The 18,279-nt window shown below is 40.6% G+C and overlaps 1 protein-coding gene across 1 annotated transcript in view; it reads left to right on the top strand.

Annotated features, from left to right (window-relative positions):
• Nucleotides 1-18,279, top strand: part of SORCS3 (sortilin related VPS10 domain containing receptor 3) — a 616,841-nt gene that overhangs the window by 587,188 nt on the left and 11,374 nt on the right. Inside the window, exons 21-23 of the mRNA XM_033183483.1 lie at nucleotides 10,351-10,474; nucleotides 11,869-11,981; nucleotides 17,537-17,668. Of these exons, the coding sequence (XP_033039374.1) occupies nucleotides 10,351-10,474; nucleotides 11,869-11,981; nucleotides 17,537-17,668 (369 nt within the window). The remainder of the gene's footprint in view (nucleotides 1-10,350; nucleotides 10,475-11,868; nucleotides 11,982-17,536; nucleotides 17,669-18,279) is intronic.

The raw sequence follows: 18,279 nt of genomic DNA, 5'->3' as shown, positions 1-18,279 counted from the left end.
ATTACTTTGCTGTGATTCTCAGTTATTATTATTTCAGATTTTTTTCTGTTTCTTTTTCTGTTATTCACATTACATGCATTTATACCATTTTTAGTTGTTCTTCATTCTTGGATATTCTTTTCTTTTTTCTTTTTTCTTTTTTTTTTTTAACTTTTTGTTCGTTTTGCTTTTCGGTTTTGGCATTTTCTATTGAGATGTTCTCAAGCTCAGAGATTCTTCCTAAGCTGTGTTCAGTCTACGAATAAACACATCAAAGGCATTTTTAAATTTCAAGCACAGTGTTCTTGGTCTCTAGCATTTCTTTTCTTTCTTAGAATTTTCAACTTTCTGTTTACATTGCTCATCTGTTTTGGGCTGCTGTCTACCTTATCCATTAAATCTTTTAGCACATTAATTAAATTTGTTTGAAATTACTGCTCTGGTCATTGCAACATCCCTGTTATATCTGACTCTGATGTCTTCTCTGTGTATTTTATGTTTTTTCCCTTTAGTATGCCTCGTAATTTTTTTCTTCATAACTGGACATGATATACTGGGTGAAAGGAATGGCTGTAAATAAGTCTTTAGTCATGTGGTGTTAAGATGTAGAAGGAGGGGAAGCTTTCTATCAACCTATCATTAGGTCTCAGGCATTTACAGGTATTTCTGTTTGTTGTCCCTCTCCTGATCCCTCAGGATGGTTAGATTATTTAGAGTGGGCTGTAGGTAGGTATCTATGTTCTCCCACATGGAAGGATAAAGTAGGCTGGCGTTGTGCATTTTACTGCCCGTAGCTTAGTTGGACTATAAAACCCCTGCAGTTTAGGCTCTGATTTATAAGTTTCTTCTGAGAGCAGACCTTGTTAAAAAGAACATAGTGCTCTGATGTGTATTTCAAAATAATTATTTTCCCCCTCCCCTGCTATAACCCTGTGGACAATGTTCTTTAACATTTGCTGGGTGTACGTAGTCACCTACTGATGATAAAATTCACGAAGTCAAGGGGGCTTCCTATGAATACTCCTGGAGTTCTGAACTCTCAGACGTGTGTGTGTGTGTGTGTGTGTGTGTGTGTGTGTATGTGTTTTGAAAACCTTGTTGTTGTTTTTTTGGAAAACTCATAATGTGATTGGCATTGCTTATCCTAGAGAAAGCTTTCACTTAAAAAACATAATTTAAGTAAGGTACAACATCAGAGTTGGAAGTGTTGGATATCTAAAGAGAAGGGGAATAAATATTCAGTTTCTGGTCGATAACAACCGAAGAGAAGTTCACCCCACCCTTACTCCTGCATAAATGGGAGATAACTTATCCCTGATCTTTTTTAGGAAGGCATCATGATACAGTGGAGAGAACACGGACTTTGGATTTAGGGTTTCATGGGTTAAATTTCCAGAACCGCTACTTCTTAGTTGTGTGAGAGCTTGATAAAATTATCTGTCCTAAACTGTAATTGGCTCACCATAAAGTGGAAAGAATAGTGCCTATCTCAACTTTATTGTTGTGAAAACTATGCTATTGTATGGCATAAATATATAGTAAAACTATACTATTTGCTTGGCACACACTATGTACTCAATAAATGGATGCTTTTTATGATGTTATTAGAACTTATATTTAGCATGGTTTGGTAAAATATAGAGCAAGATTTATGGACCAAGGAACTCTTTTCTTTTTGCATTATTTGTGCCTCATATTTTCAAATTAATTTTTCAGTATAGATGACTAATGCATTTGGTTATTCTTCACCAGGAAAATAGAAGGGTAAGTCATTTAATAAAAGCCCTGTTTGGTACATTAGAGAAGTTAAGCTCCCTGTCTGAGATGAACATCCCAAATTCAAACACTTGGTTAGTTGCAGAGCCAGACCTCAAACCTGGGTCTACTAATTCCCATTTATCATGCACTCTCCCCAGCCCCAGATGCCTTAGCTGCACCACTAGAGGTGTTTATCTTCTGGAGGTTACATAATTTAAAATTGTGCCTCAAAGAGCAGCAGATACACATAGTGAAGGAAAAAGAGAAAATTGTTCAGGAAGAAGTTAGAAAGAGGAGGATTTTAAGTTCATTTCTTCTGTGCAGATGTGAGGGTTTGGCTGTCAAGTCAGAGAATTCTTTCTTGTTGTAGCTCATTTACCTGATGATCTTTTCTAAGAAACTTCTATGTGCAAGAAGGGCAGTTCTTGACTGTTACCAACACAGTGATTTAGTCAGCGGCCTGCGAGGAACGGAAGACACAACGTTTCTCTACAGCCCTATTTTTTTCTTTGAGTGCTGTTTCTAAGACCTGAAATGCCATGCAGTGTCTAATAGGTATTTGATTAAAAACAAATAAATGAACAAAGCAATTGGGGATTCTAGTTTATACTTCTGCAATAATATCGTGTTAAATTGAATGAGTCACTTAATTTGAGTTTGTATCAATTTCTCTAAAGCAAGGATACTATAATATGTAACATATGAACATGACTTAGTTATTATTTGAAATCTACTGTGTATCTCTCTGTCTCTCCACTTCTATAATCTATCTGTCTATCTATCTATCTATCTATCTATCTGTCTGTCTATCTAATACCTACCTCATATATATTATGCCATATTATGAGAGAGCATTTTTAAATTACATATTGGCATTATAGTTTTATGTTTTTAAATTAATGGTGACGAGAAGTATTCCCTTGGTTAGGAATTTTTAACCCAAAACTTTGAGCATGAAATGCTGCACAAATACCCAGGTCCCAGAGGTCTTACTAGGTGGTTTTGTTCCCAAACAACCAAGAGAATGACAATACATGAGAGGCGGTAGAATAGAGTGGTTGCAGAGCAAGACAAACCTAGGTTGGAGTCCAGACCGAATCTTCTTTGCTGTATGCCTTTAGTCAAGTCAAATCATTTAATTTCTTTGAGTCTCAGCTTTATTGTTTGTAATGTCTGAGTAATAACAGTAGTATCTATGATCAAGTATTGCTGCAAGGATTAAGTAAAGAAAGGCATAGAAAGTGTTTAGAACACATCCGAGCATTTGGAAGTATTAGTTACTGTTGTGCTCATCATTTGCATAAATAACATTTGTATTTAGGTTAAAAGTCTGACTTGGTTCCACAGGTTACACTCCAATTTCTAAAAATGTTTACTTGGTCCATTTGAAAGAGGTGCCTTTTCAGTGCAGTGCTATTTGCTAACACCATGCCAGAAACACATCAAGATGGCCGTGGTCCCCAGTAGTTGATCCAATGAGCACTATCTTTAGCTAGCAAATGAATGAACATCCCTACGTATATGGGGAGTGCTGCAATTTTAGAGCTATTTGGTTCCCTTTGACTAGCCAACTGACCTGTAAAAGGAACGAATACTAATTTTGAGTATATATTTCTGGTACTCATTATGTACTGGTCTCTTCATACACATTATTTTATTGTTATCAGAACATCACTGATGAAATAGAAATTATCCCATTTTACAGAGAATACAATTAAGGAAATAACCTTGGAAGGTGATGTTTATGGCTGTTCTTATGTGTTTGTGTTTGTGTGACCAGGTTACTATGTAAGTAGTTAAATGAAGTCATCCTACTGATAAGAGTGATATGGCATCCTGCCTTTATAATCAGACTTTTGCTTGCTGATATTAGGGATAGAAAAACACATATGACATTCTCCTTACCTTCAAGGAGATTATATCCCCAATAAGAAAGCACAATGAGCACATATGCAATAAGTGACAAACAAATATGTTGTATAAGCAAATAGAAAAGAGCAAGAATTTCTGAAATCCAACTGTAGACACATGTGCCTACCAGTCTATCAGTGGGCAATGTGGAATTCCATCAGTACTTTTGTGGATCTTTTTAAGAGCCTGTACTTTGTGCTACATGTTGTGTGGAATACAAAGCAGTGTAAATTCCATTTGTTGCTTTCAAAAAACATGTAATCTATTTGAGAATATGAGGGTAAAATTCAAGAATAGATAAAAGCAGGTATGCAATAGGAATGTAAAATTACTGGCTAAGTCAAGCAGCCTAGGGAGTGATGGGTATATAGACATTGTTGGTCATGGAGAGTCATATACAAAGTTGAGCCTAAGCTGGCATAGAAGGAGCAGTAGAATTGAGGCAGAGAGGAAAGAGAGGGATTTTTGTGTAGAGGTTAGGCTTTGGGGATGTTAGACTAATTCAGCCAAAGTTAAAGGATTCATTTGGGCAGAAGTTGGAGAAAATGCTAAAAGGTGAGGAAGATAGATGACTTTGAATGATAAAAATTGATGCTTTTGCTTTTGTCACAAAAATTCTGATTTAGGGTAGTGTGATATAAGATAGAACCAGATTCATGGACAGTGATACTTTAGACAGATACTGTCAAAGAGGTTTTGGATGTATTTACATGTGTATGTTAGTGTATCTGTATTTGAGGAAAAGTGCTTTTCTAACTTGTGAATTTTCACATTAATCCCATAGGCATAAAATTATGGGAGTTTTGGTTTACTACCTTCAACTATTTATCGTCTTTTCCCACCTATTACCTTTTTTCTCCTTTAAAAACACACAAAGACAAAAGAATAAAGCCAAATAGTATCTATAACTATTAGTTTAGCTTTAAACTACTAGTTTACTATACTATTTGGCTTCATTTCTTTGCTTTAGCATCCATAGCTACTAGTTTAGTTTTAAACCAAACTAGTGAATAGAACCATGAATTTGGTTCTATCTTATATCACTAGTTTAGTTTTAGTTTAAAACTAGTAGCTATAGATAGTATTTTGCTTTATTTCTTTGCTTCTTTGCTTATTTCTTTAAGTTTTTTATATAGTTCTAAACGTGGTAGATCCATAATTATATATCCAGGCTTTGTGCTTCGTATGATGAGCACTTTGCACACATTACTATATAATCTGCTGAAGGTTTTAAATAAGGCAAGCATAGTGACTGCATAATCTGTCCAATTTGGGACTGGCAGCTGTTATCAAGGTATGCATTTTAAATTGCGGAGATTTTAGAATGTACACTATTAACTTGACTTACTGTGTCTGGGAAACTGATGTAGGCTGCATCCAAAGATTTCCCTGCAGCTTGCTTAGTTCCATTAGTCAAGTGGAAATCTCATAACTAAATAGTCACACAGTGCTTTGTTGATTTCTTGCCAGGCTCAGTGGATAATATGTGACCTGTCGCACATGAGGGATTCTCTGTGGGGAGGGATGTAGCTCACAGCCTAGGCACGGCATGAGGTATTTTTCTAAGGGGCCTCGCTGTGGGCTGGCTCTGTAGATTGGATGAAGCACAGAGACAGAGAAGTCAATCAGCTGCCTGTTGGATTTGTGGGGCTCTGAAAGGCCAATTTGCTGGGATTAACAGAGGTCTGGCTTAATAAATGTGTCTGCTTGTCTAATATATTTGAGTAAATGAACCTTAAAATACTTGATTTAATTTAGCATTGGGCACCAGATATCAGTGGCTGATGAAGAACTCAAGAATCCTGTTGAGTGTTCCAGCTTTGCAAGGAAGGTAAAATCAACCATGCTGCCATAACAGCTGATGAGAAACAAAAGCAGTTTGGAAAACAAAATTAGCTCCTGCCATTTCCCCGACACAAGAGTCTGTGGCTTGCCACCTGGGGACCAAGTGTTCCCATTCAGCACAGTTTGTTTGCTGTGGCTCAGTGCCCTGACTGGCTGGCAGGAGGGCACATACTCTCTTACTTCAGATGGCATTCCCTTTGCCCTGCATCCCTGCACCCTTGCTGGGCCCTGGATCTCCTAGGGAAACAGCCAGATGGAGACAAGATCAAATCTGCTAGGACAGGAGGAATTCCATTCCTCTCAGAAGAGATTCATTGCCCAGGACAGCATCAACCCAGTGAATCTTAAGAAGAGAAGGCAGAAAAAGGAGAGAGGGCCATGTATACTACTGAGAGCTGAAGAAGATGAGCTGAAAGTAGTGAAGATTCTCTAAAGAGAAAACTATTAAGGGAGGAAAATGCCTGGTGGTCATAGGTGGGAAAAGATGAGAAATAGTTGAAGGCAGTAAAACAAGACGGGAAGCTGAAAGAGCTGTGCAGTGAACATCCACATACACACCACCTGTGGTCCACCATTAACATTTGCTATGCTTGCTCTATCACATGTCTATCTGTCCATCCTTCTGTATATATCTATTAGTCTATCTTGATGTTTTATTCATTTCAAAGTAAATTTAAGACACCTATATTCTTTGTCCTAAATGATTCAGCTTGTGAATCGTTAAGTATAGTTGAATATTTCTTTACACTTTTACCCCGTGGGGGTATAAATCCTATCAACAATGGAATGCAAAATTCAACAGTGTGTACTTACTGAGTTTTGCAAAAGACATTCACCTGTGTAATCTAAACTTCCTGAAAGTCCTCTCATGCCCCTTCTTAGTCAATCTCCAGCCCAGTCCCCCTTCTCAGTCAATCTCCAGCCCAGTCTCCAGAACCAACCACTATTCTGTTTTTTCATCATAAGTTAGATTTGCTGGTTTGGGGATTTATCCATATTGATTATACACACACACACATACATACACAAACACTGATTATACATATATATCAGTATTTATTTATTTCCTACTAAATTTCCTGCTAATGAATTCCTGGGCTATTTCCTATTTTGGGCTGCTATGAATAAGCCACTATGAACATTTATTTTTTTATTTGTATACTTGCATCTTCTTTTCTCTTGACTAAATTCTTAGGGTTGTAGTTGCCAAATCATAAAATATACATACGGTACAATTGATGGAGGGATTTTCTTGGCCCCTTCACTGAACTTGCAGCAGGGGCACTCCCTCTACTGGCCCACGGTGCTCAACCCCTTGTGGGAGGGAGCATGTGGGCGAGTGAGTGCGGGATCTGGCCAGACTCTCTGGGTGCTGACACAGGAGAAGCTCCATGGAGGGCCCATGGCCAGACCAGGTGTGTCACCTCAGGGGAAACACAGCAGCCCCAGGTGAGGGTGCTTGCAACCCTGAAGCCTCAGAGGGGGTGTTACGGTGCTTCTTTAGCTCCACCATCTGTGGACAGTGGCGTGTTAGCAGCTCAGTTGGCCCCTTGCCTTGTCAGGTGGGGCAGCTGTCCTCTGTGCTGCAAATAAAGTACCAGTGTGACAGTCTTTCTGGGGACCCACACATGGTGGGTCTTGAATTCTTGTCTGGCATCCAAGAAGAATGAGGTCACATGGTGGACCATTGAAGGATGGTGAAGGCAGAGAATTTTATTGAGCAATGAAAACAGCTCTCAGCAGAGAGGGGAGCTGGAGAGGGGACAAGAAGGGCAGATCATCTCCTCCCTGACTTCAAGTCAGGCTGTCTCCTCCCAGAAGTCAGGCCATCTTCTTCTCTACCAACTTAGTCTAGGGTCTTTACAGATACAGGATGGGGATTGTGTGCTGATTCATTTGTGAATATGCAAAAAAGGATCAAGTGAAGACACCACTCAAAGGTGGGCATGACAGTGTAGAAAACCAACTAGGAAAGGGTAGGTATATGTAAAATAGGTGAAGGATAGGGATCAATCAGAGAAAGCGCACCAAACAGGAAGACAAGTTTTCAATCCAGTCCAAAGATTTAACTTGTAACTTGGCTTTCAGGCTTTAAACTCTCTTTGGCTTGGAGGTGGGGTTTCACTGGGTACCTGCCCCATCTGCCTAGGCATTTGGCTGCCTCCTGTCACTATCACACCACTTTGGAAAAAGTTCTTGCAATTTCTTACAAAACTAAACATTTTCCTAAATGGTTCTACCATTTTCCTAAATGGTTCTACCATTTTACATTTCCACCAAAATTCTATGAGTCCTAATTGTCCTGCATCTTCAATATTACTTGATATTATCATATAATATTATATATATATTATACTATATATATATATAGTCATTCTGTTGGGTGTTTAGAGATATCTCATTTTCTTTTTAAAGAATGTAGCAAAGGTAATGAAGTGATTGAAAGTTTTCTGTCAGATAAGACCTGATGGGCTGACCAGTAGAAACTAGAAATTTTGCCTAAATCCATTTGTCAATGCAACAGATTCTGATTGCTGAATGAGTCCTCACAGATCACCTAGATCACCTAACCCAAACCACTCATTTAACAGATAAAGAAGTAAGGGCCAGAATGGGGACAAACTTTGCCTCAGGATATTGATTCAAACAGTAACAGAGTGAGTTTCAAGTCACTGTTCTAATTATACTAGAAATGGTGACTCTGTGCCACACATGTTGCTATTCCCTGGCCCTGATTGACATTTGCTATGCTCAGCCCAGCTTGACTTTAGCTCCCTTCTCCAAATGGGACCATCAACAGCCACTGTTGACCCTTTGGATTTTATATGCATGTCAGAACTTATTGACACTTCATTCATCGATTAATTCAGAAGGTCACACCCATGTAAGTGTCATCACCCAGTCATAAGTATGGGAAAAAATGCCTGAACTCTGAGGTTTGTCCTTAGTTAAGGGAAGGAGTATATCTCTTTCCATACTCCCTTTCTTCTTTCATTTACCAAATAGAAAATAAAATATGTCAGACGCTTAGGACAGTATCTGTCATCCTGCCCAGCTCCAGCCGTCAACCTGATCATAAAACAGAGCTATAGAATTTTAAAGCAGAAGAAATTAAATTATTGTTTCAAAGGCCCAGTTGAAAATTCTGAGCTAGAAAGGAATTTCAGTATTACAGTAGGGACACCATCTGAAAGCTGCAGCTGGGAGCCTCTGCAGGGTTTTGTACACGTGCATCCAGGCCATACATGGGTATGCTGTGAAGGACTGTCCTGCCCCACTTAAAGGGCAGCTCTGTGCATTCTGCAACGGGCTACATTACTACTCTCCATCCTGCTGCCATCCTGCCACAAAGAGAGGAGAGGGAGTCTGCTCATCTGTCCCAGTGACATCTCTTTATCAGCTGCCTTAGATCAGCCTTCAACTGTTACATCTTACTTTCCAAACAACAGAGAATTTGAGAGGGCACTGACTGTAAGATGCCCACTGAATAATGACTCATCAGTCTGAAGATTTGTACTCTCTTCTCTCCAATAAGCAACTGCTTTTTAATCAAGATTCTTCTTTCCAGGAAAATAAAATATATAATTAGAGCTGACCCTTGAACAACAAGGATTTGAAATGTACAGGTCCACTTATATGTGAGGTTTTTTTTTTTCCCCAAGAAATACAGTTAACCCTCCATATCATCAGGATCCACATCTGCAACCAAACTTAGACTGAAAATACAGCATTTGCAGAATGCAAGACCTGCAGATATGGAGGGCCTACAATGGGACTGGAGTATGTATGGATTTTTGTATACACAGGGGTCCTGGAACCAATCCTCTGTGAATTCTGAGGTATATCTGCATTCTATTTCTCTCTTCATCCTTAAGAAATTCCTATCTGTTATGATTATTCAGGGAAAAAACAGAAAGAGAAAAAGATTAATAAATGATCACAAATATGTATGTGTATTTTCCAACCTATTAAAAATGGTAAAAATGCCTTGCAATGGAAAACACAGATATAATAATATAAAAAGTCAGTAATCTGATGGTGCATCTAATTTACATATATTTTCTGCTCTATGAAGGGCAATGTGTGGCCGGGCGCAATGGCTCATGCCTGTAATCCTGGCACTTTGGGAGGCCGAGGTGGGTGGATTGCCTGAGCTCAGGAGTTCAAGATCAGCCTGGGCAACACGGTGAAACCCCGTCTCTACTAAAATACAAAAAATTAGCTGGGTGTGGTGGCATGCACCTGTTGTCCCAGCTACTAGGGAGGCTGAGGCAGGAGAATTGCTAGAACCCAGGAGGCAGAGGTTGCAGTGAGCTGACATCATATCACTGCACTCCAGCCTGGGTGACAGCGAGGCGACAGAGTGAGACTCTATCAAAAAAAAAAAAAGAAAGAAAGGAAAGAAAAACAATGTGCCTAGGGTGGGCAATACAGAAGTAAATAACTATGTGATCACTTCTCAGAAAGGTCTCATAATCCAGTGGAATATAGGATGAAAATATAAGTGACACCAGATACTGGAGAAGAAGAGAAATGATCTCCTATTCCCAAAGCTAACAGGAACAGGTTACCAAAGCTGTTTCTACTTTGCCCCAGGAGAAGGAGCAGAGTGACATGCAAAATCCAGGATGCCCAGTCTTATCCTTATTTCTAGAATTTAACAGTTTATAACGTGTTTGAAGTATACTAATACTCTTCCTAGATACTGGAAGAGTAATCACGGTTTTAAGAAACTGTATAAAGTTTGTTTGTTTGTTTTCTTTTGCAAGCTAGGATGACAGTCTGAGAATTTCAGGAAAGGAAGGAAAGTTCATATCCCACACAAGACTGAATGAGTATTATTACTTCTTCTTGTAGCCTCTCATCACTTTGGACAGCAGCATTTCCTTCACATTCCTTGCAGAGGGAACCAACACCATCACAGTCCAGGTGGCTGCTGGGAATGCCCTTATCCAGGACACAAAAGAGATTGCAGTTCATGGTAAGCCCTGAAAATTGTTCTGTGATGCTCCTTCCCACTCAGTTAATTGCCTCTGTCCACTCTCCCTACAATCATTGAGTGTAGTGGAAATTCCTCAGGCTCTGGGAAAATGACATAGGTCAACAGGAAGCTTCCAAACCTACCTCCGACCTAGAGATTGAGGTTATAAGAGACGTATACCACAATCAGCTATTTGTTGTCCCCTGTGTTATGTCTGCCTCACAACGTGTTTGGGGTTCCCATTAGATAAAGACACCTATCACAAATGGAAGGAAATGCAAGCTGGAAAGACTCATAGAAGGGGCTAGAGCTTTTGTCCTGCCGAGGTATCTACAACATATATGCAGGACACACTCTTTGTGAGATGAGGACCAGCAATTTCCAAAGGTCAGGAGTCATGATCCCTGCCTTGTAGGATTCATTGCTCAGTTAATGAGATGACTTATTCACAACCAATGGCTTTCTTGATTGTTGGAGATTTGAATATCGTTTGCTGCAAAACTAGATAATAAGGCTAAGAATATAAGTTAGGACTAGGGCAAAAGAGTGGTGAATAGGACTACTATCCTGTTCTTAACTCTGGAGAACCATTCTTAAGAATATTATAAATGAAAGTGCCTCTACTGCCATTTCACACAACCTCTCCCAGGTCCTTAGACACAACCACTATCACTGTGGTTTTCTAGGAAGTTAAGTGAAGGCTTGTGATCCTCTGACTCAGATTATGTTCCTCCAGCCTCACACCAGGTAAATTTCTTTTCCTACCTTTCTGCAAACTTGCTTCTCAGGCTCTTCGAGGGGCACATGGAAGGTTTGTGTGTTTCTTTGAAAGTAAACATTTTAATTGAATTGTAAATTTTATACAGAAGTGTGCAGGGCACAAGTATTTAGTTTTATGAATTACCACAAAGTGAATACACCTGTATACTCACCAACTGGGTCAAGATACAAAGTTTCAACCTATTTTCTAATGCTCAGAGGCAGTTTCTAGCACAATGGGCAAAGGGATTAAGGAAGGAGAAGTGAAAAGACCCCATTCCAACCAAGCCCAAATTGGTAATGCTTTGTGTTGGCTCTGCGTGGTACCACCTACAGGAGCAGAAGTCTCCTTCTGGAGTTTCATATTTGTCTTTCATTTCAGAGAATATACAGGAAGAAAGGCTTAAGATCTTAGGCACTAACAAAACTGGTAGGAGCACAAATCTACTTCTAATCACCAAATTCTACTTTATTTCAGAAGTCAGGAAACAAGCTGAGAATGAGGAATTCTAGCAGAAGCCTGGTGAAACAGTAGATGCTTTACCAAAAGCACAGTGGTGGTGGAGCCCCACACCTGTCACACCCTCTCTCTTCTCACTCTCCTAGCCTCACCTGAACACTCTCTCTCTCTGCAGAATATTTCCAGTCCCAGCTTTTATCATTCTCTCCTAATCTGGATTACCACAATCCTGACATTCCTGAGTGGAGACAAGATATTGGCAATGTCATCAAGCGAGCTCTGGTTAAAGTAAGTTGGCTTTATCTTTGTTTAAGTTCTTGCAAATAAAGAAAAGAACTAGATGGTGTGGTCCACAATACATTGGCATGAATTAAAACTGCATTCCATGATTAGATAAAGATTATTTCTCTGTAAAAAGAAAGAGAAGAGGCTGGGCGCAGTGGCTCACACCTGTCATCCCAACACTTTGGGAGGCCAAGGCAGGCAGATCACTTGAGACCAGGAGTTCGAGACCAGCCTGGCCAACATAGCAAAACTCTATCTCTACTAAAAATACAAAGATTAGCAGGATGTGGTGGTGCACACCTGTAATCCCAGCTACTCAGGTGGCTGAGGCACGAGAATTGCTTGAACCAGGGAGGTAGAGGATGCAGTGTGCTGAGATTGCAGCATTGCCCTCCAGCCTGAGTGACAAAGCAAGACTTTAACAAAAAAAAAGAAGAAGAAGAAGAAAGAATTGTAGGATTAAAAATGAGGAGAGAAGTATAAAAGAGAGTCTAGTTCAATGTTTGAAGAAGGAAACTGGCCCACTGTTTATTATGAATTTTTCTGAGACAGGGGCTTGGTCCCATTAATGCCCTAATGGATGGACCACTCACTGAGCTTTTGCTAATATTATGCACTTGTCTGGCTCTTTGTTCACCAAGAGGGTCTTCTTAACCAAACATTTATACTCACAAGTCTACCATTGGCCACAGATTGCACTCAGAAGGCTACAGGCCAAGAAAGAGAGCATTCCAGCAGGGTAATAGAATTACAGAGTTAATCCAAGGTCAAATTTGCCTTAGAGAAAGTAAAAGGGTTTTGTTAACATTTTCTCAGAGGTAGGCACTAGAATATATTGATGAATAAAACATGGTCAATTGAAATGTAGAAATAAGTCTAATGTGTAAGCAGCTGTAAGCTAGAGGCATGGCCAGCATCTCTATGGGGCAGACAGAACAGTGTGATTCACGCTATCCAGGGACATGAAGACTTGGCACAGATTTGCAACTCAATAAATACTTGTTGAACCCTTGGAAGTCTTTGGAGAGAATACTTGAACTGTGTTTGCAAGGATAAATGGATGGTTTTTGAATGAACAACATGTGCAAAGTCATGGACTATTTAAAGAGTACAGGGGCAGGATGGTATTTGAATGAACAACATGTGCAAAGTCATGGACTATTTAAAGAGTACAGCACACTTTGGGAGGCTGAGGCAGGTGGATCACCTGAGGTCAAGAGATCAAGACCATCCTGGCCAACACGGTGAAACCCTGTCTCTACTAAAAGTACAAAATTAGCTGGGTGTGGTGGCGTGTGCCTTTAGTCCCAGCTACTCAGGAGGCTGAGGAGGGAGAATCACCTGAACCCAAAAGGCGGAGGTTGTAGTGAGCCGAGATATTGTGCCACTGCACTCTGGCCTGGTGACAGAGCGAGACTCTATCTCAAAACAAACAAACAAACAAAAAAAACAAACAAAAACAAAACAAAAAAAAAGAGTACAACATATCTGGGAAATGGAAAAGAGTTTAGCGTAGCTAGTTTGTAGGTTATAAGGGCAGGTGCAGCTAAAATTGAGCTAGGATGCTTATGTCATATTGTGTAGGGTCTGGGCAACCAATAGAAGCTTGGCATCTATTCTGAAGGCACTGGGGGGTATGAAAAGTATTGTTTTTTTTTATTTCAGTGAGAGAATAGGTTTATAGGTCAGGAACCCATTCCAGTGGCAATGCAGAGGACAAGCTGGGGTAGGAAGGGAACATAGTGGGGGAGACATTTCACAAAAGATGACCAGCTAAAAGATCACTGAAGTTATCTAGGCCAGGAATATAAGGTGCTCAAGAAGAAGAGGTAAAGTCTGCTTAAAAAGTTGAACAATACAACTGGTGACTAAGGAAATGTAGTGTGGGGGAGAGAGAGAGAAATTCTCTGATGACAAGAGCTGGTAGGAGACGGCCTTACATTAATCAAGATAGGGACTGTGTAGGAGAAGCACGCTTGGGAAACAATAATGATTTGACTTTTAATATAAGTCTGGAGCACGTGAGAAACAATTGGGTGAAGATGACCAGGAGGATTGAAAATATGGATCTGAAGATGAAGCAGAGGTTCATGCTGGAGGGAGAGATGTAAGAGAAGAGGCTGTGGAGGTTGTTAGGCTCTCCAAAGAGGAGTTGGGAAACAAGGCAGACACGCTGCTGGTGGTTCCCCAAGGCAGAGGAGAAAGATCCAGGAAGGACATGGAGAAGGAGCTGACAGATAGGAAGAAGAATAAATAGAAGAGAATGACATAGGAGCATTCCTGTATGGAGTGGTCTATAAGAGTAACTACACTTCAAATCTTTTTACAAAGAGACTGTTCATAGAAAGAGATGAGAATGAGGGGTGGGAGTGGTGGCTCATGCCTGTAATCCTAGCACTTTGGGAGCCGAGGCAGGCGGATTGCCTGAGTTCAGGAGTTTGAGACCACTCTGGGCAATACAGTGAAACTCCATCTCTACAAAAATATGTTAAAAAAATGTAGCCGGAGATGGTGGCGCATGCGGGTAGTCCCAGCTACTCAGGAGGCTGAGGCAGGATAATTGCTTGAATCCAGGAGGTGGCGGTTGCAGTGAACTGAGATTGCTCCAGTACACTCCAGCCTGGGCAACAGAGTGAGACTCCATCTCAGAAAAAAAAAAGAAAAAAGGAGATGAGAATGAGACTGTCATGTATGCTGTGTTAGTCTGTTTGGGCTGCTATAACAAGGTTCCATTAACTGGGTGGCTTATAAACAACAGAAGTGTATATCTCACAGTTCTGGAGATGGGGAAGTACAAGATCAAGATGCTGGCAGATCTGATGTCTGGTGAAAACCTCTTTCCTTATTCATAGACAGAACCTTGTTGCTGTGTCTTCACATGGTGGAAAGGGCAAGGTGGCTCTCTGGGATCTCTTTTATAAAGGCACTAATCCCATTCATGAGGGCTCCACCCTTATGACCTAATCACCTCCCAAGGCCCCACCCTGATACCATCACGTTGGATGTTAAGTTTTGACAGATGAATGGGAGTGGGGGGTGCAAAAACATTCAGATCATAGCATATGTCTTTGGTTGCAAGGCACCCAGAATAGGGTTGTATTATGTATGGTTATAGTCATTAAAAACATACTAGCGTTTTAGGAAATAACTTGGTAATTGCAATAATAATAATCAGTCCGTTCAGTTGATTCTCAGGCCTCAAATCTCACAAGGACCAATCACTCATATGTCCCTTTGGTTGGGTTAAATGAATCTAGATACATTGCTCCAAGGTCCCTCTAAGGGTCTTGATGGACTGACACTCCCTGACATTGTTCTTTCCTGAGACAAAGGGTCACACCAGTCAAGGCATTAATAAAATCACCACCCCACCCCTTCACTGCATTGGGTGATTCTCTGCATTTCACCCCTTAGTCTGGCCTCCTGAGACTTGCTTTAAGGTTAGGTGAAGGCCCCCAGCCTTATGGACTTGGGCGTTGAGACTTAATGCTACTCAAGATCATGCTTTGAAAGGATGCTGAGGCATCTAGCTCACCACCTAAGAGTGTTAAGAGGATGCCTCCCTGGTTGGTGGACTCTTTAGGCTTCTGATTGCTGCTTCTTACTTCCCTGCAGACTGGCTGTTTCACTTTTCTTTGTCACATCCCTGAGAGTTCACTCCAATCTGTAAGCCTTATTCCAAATAGGAATCAGAGCTGAGCAAATGGAAAACAACCAACCTCTCCACTTCTGTTCAATCTTCGATCTAGCAACTGTTTATTTAATTTTTACTCTGTGTCAAGCATTCTTTGGAACAGTGAGACCCCAGACAGAAATATCTGGGCAATCACACCATAAGAACCTGTATTAGTTCATTCTGAAACGGCTATAAAGAAAAGCCCGAGACTGGGTAATTTATAAAGAAAAAAGGTTTAACTGACTCACAGTTCTGCATGGCTAGGGAGGCCTCAGGAGACTTAACAGTCATGGCAGAAGGCACCTCTTCACAGGATGACAGGAGAGAGAAGAGTGGCAGAGCAAAGGGGGAAAAGCCCCTTATAAAACCATTAGCTCTCATGAGAACTCACTATCATGAGAACAGGAGGATGGGGAAACCACCCCCAAGGATTCGATCGCCTCCACCTGGTTCCTCCCTCAACACCTGGGGATTCTGGGAATTACTATTCAAGATGAGATTTAGGTGGGGACACAAAGCCTAACCATATCAGGGTCTATCTGAGAAAAGACTGCACCAGACGAATGTAATCATGTGTCACGGTGGACATGATCTATCTCTCTGAAATGCAGTGGACATGGTCCTTTGGAGGTGTTTGGGGTGGGAGGCTAACGTGGAGGAGATCACTGCAGATAGAGATCGTCAGGGGGCACTTCTTGGAGGATGGGGGTATTTCACCTCATTCACAAATTATATATTTGGATTGGCAGAAGAGGTGGTGGGTGGTGTTCTGGATAAAAGATCCTCAGGAGACACACAGGAAAGAGCAAGCTTACCCTTCACGGGGGAGAACTCTGCATCCTGTTTTCTTTACAAATTTGCCTTCAGACAGAAGCTTACTTTTAAGTGTTTATCACAAAAGCAATATCATTCTTTTACTCACCACTGAGGAATAGAAAAATCCACTCTTGTTCTCAGCCTCTTAACAACGTTTAGTATTTTGTTATTTTTTTCTTCTATACATTTGTATTTTTATAGAGTTGTAACCAAAGAAATGTAAGGAAATAGATTGGAATGCAGCTATCATAAGTATTTTTCTATGTTGTCTCATAGTACTCATTATCATCTTAATGGTAGCATAATATTCTATCAAGTGATTATACCAGTATTTACTTAATTTTTTTGAATACTGGAGGTTTTCCCATTTATTTGCTATTATAAGTAATGTTGTATTTTTTCCTGCATATGGCTTTTCCTATATTTTGGATCATGTCTTTAGAACAAACTCACCAAGTTACAGTTACTGACTGAAGGGTATGAATATTTTTATGGCCCTTAAATTAGTCTTTCAGAAAACAAATTGGCAACATGTATCAATTTCTAGCACTGCCAGCGCCAAATGAGGGAACTTCCTTCACTGCAGTCTTACCAATATTAGCTATTACACTTTAAAAAATCCTGCTTTAATAAGTGAAAGCAAGTGTTGCTTGGCTTTCTTTAAATTTTCATTTTCCCATGTTTGTTTATGACTTCTTTTTCCTCATTTGCACCCAGCCTGTGTTTCAGCCAGACGTTCTAGCCCTCATAGAAAAAATGGAAAATATGAGAGGAACTTTTGCAAATGTTCCCAGCAAATAATGTTTTAAAAATCATTTGTAATACCATTCTAGTTTCAGTGAAAATGTATATAAGAGCAGAGGAGGTGGTGAAACTAATAATGTTTGACCTAGCAGATCTAAGGGAAAAACTGAAAGAAAGCCTGAATGTATATTGGAGCCTGTGCCTAAAACGCTGCATTTGAAAAACGCATATGAGCCCTCTGGCTGTGCACACTCTGCTCTTGTCATTGATTTGAGGAGGGCTGGTTCCTCCACAACCTCTCTTTGTCTGAACATCTTTGCAGGTAACCAGCGTCCCAGAGGACCAGATCCTCATTGCCGTGTTCCCTGGCCTCCCCACTTCAGCAGAGCTCTTCATTCTCCCACCCAAGAACCTGACAGAGAGGAGGAAAGGCAACGAAGGGGACCTGGAACAAGTAAGTGAAAGCAAATCTGGCTGGGACCCTTGCCTGCACCCTACACCCTGAGAGGGCACAAAACTGTTTTCAGCAAGAAAGGGAGACAGGCTCTCTTCCATTGCCCCAACAGCCAAGGTTCTGAAGAGCAATCACCCTTACCCAGAGTAAATACAGGTGCAAATAGACTGGAGCATTCAGCTACTCAGGAAGGAATGGCACCCCTGGCATTATTCATTCCAATGTCTGATATCCCTGTGCCAGCTCATGTCTCCCTCCCAATGACTCCTCCTGGGGTGCAGGGGAAGGGGAACAGGAGAGAGAGAGAGAGAGAGAGAGAGAAAGAAACAGAGAGAGAGAGAGAGAGGAAAGAAAGAAACAGAGAGAGAGAGAGAGAGAAGGAAAGAAAGAAACAGAGAGAGAGAGAGAGAGAAACAGAGAGAGAAAGAGGGGGATTTGAATTTCCTTGTTTATTTCTGGGACTATGGGCCTCTTGTCTTTAAACTGCACTAGCCCCTAAAGATCCTGGCCAATTTTTAAGTTCTTCTTCTGGGGAGAAAGTGAACTGCTTTCAAACATGATTTTTTGGAGAGGGATGTATTGCCTCACTTTACTTTAAGGAAGCAACATTT

This window comes from Trachypithecus francoisi, unplaced genomic scaffold (assembly GCF_009764315.1).
Source record: "Trachypithecus francoisi isolate TF-2019V2 unplaced genomic scaffold, Tfra_2.0 Contig01579, whole genome shotgun sequence".
In the NCBI taxonomy this organism is placed as follows: Eukaryota; Metazoa; Chordata; class Mammalia; order Primates; family Cercopithecidae; genus Trachypithecus; species Trachypithecus francoisi.
The sequence above is the reverse complement of the archived record's forward strand: the minus strand, read 5'-3'. Positions and strand labels throughout refer to the sequence as shown.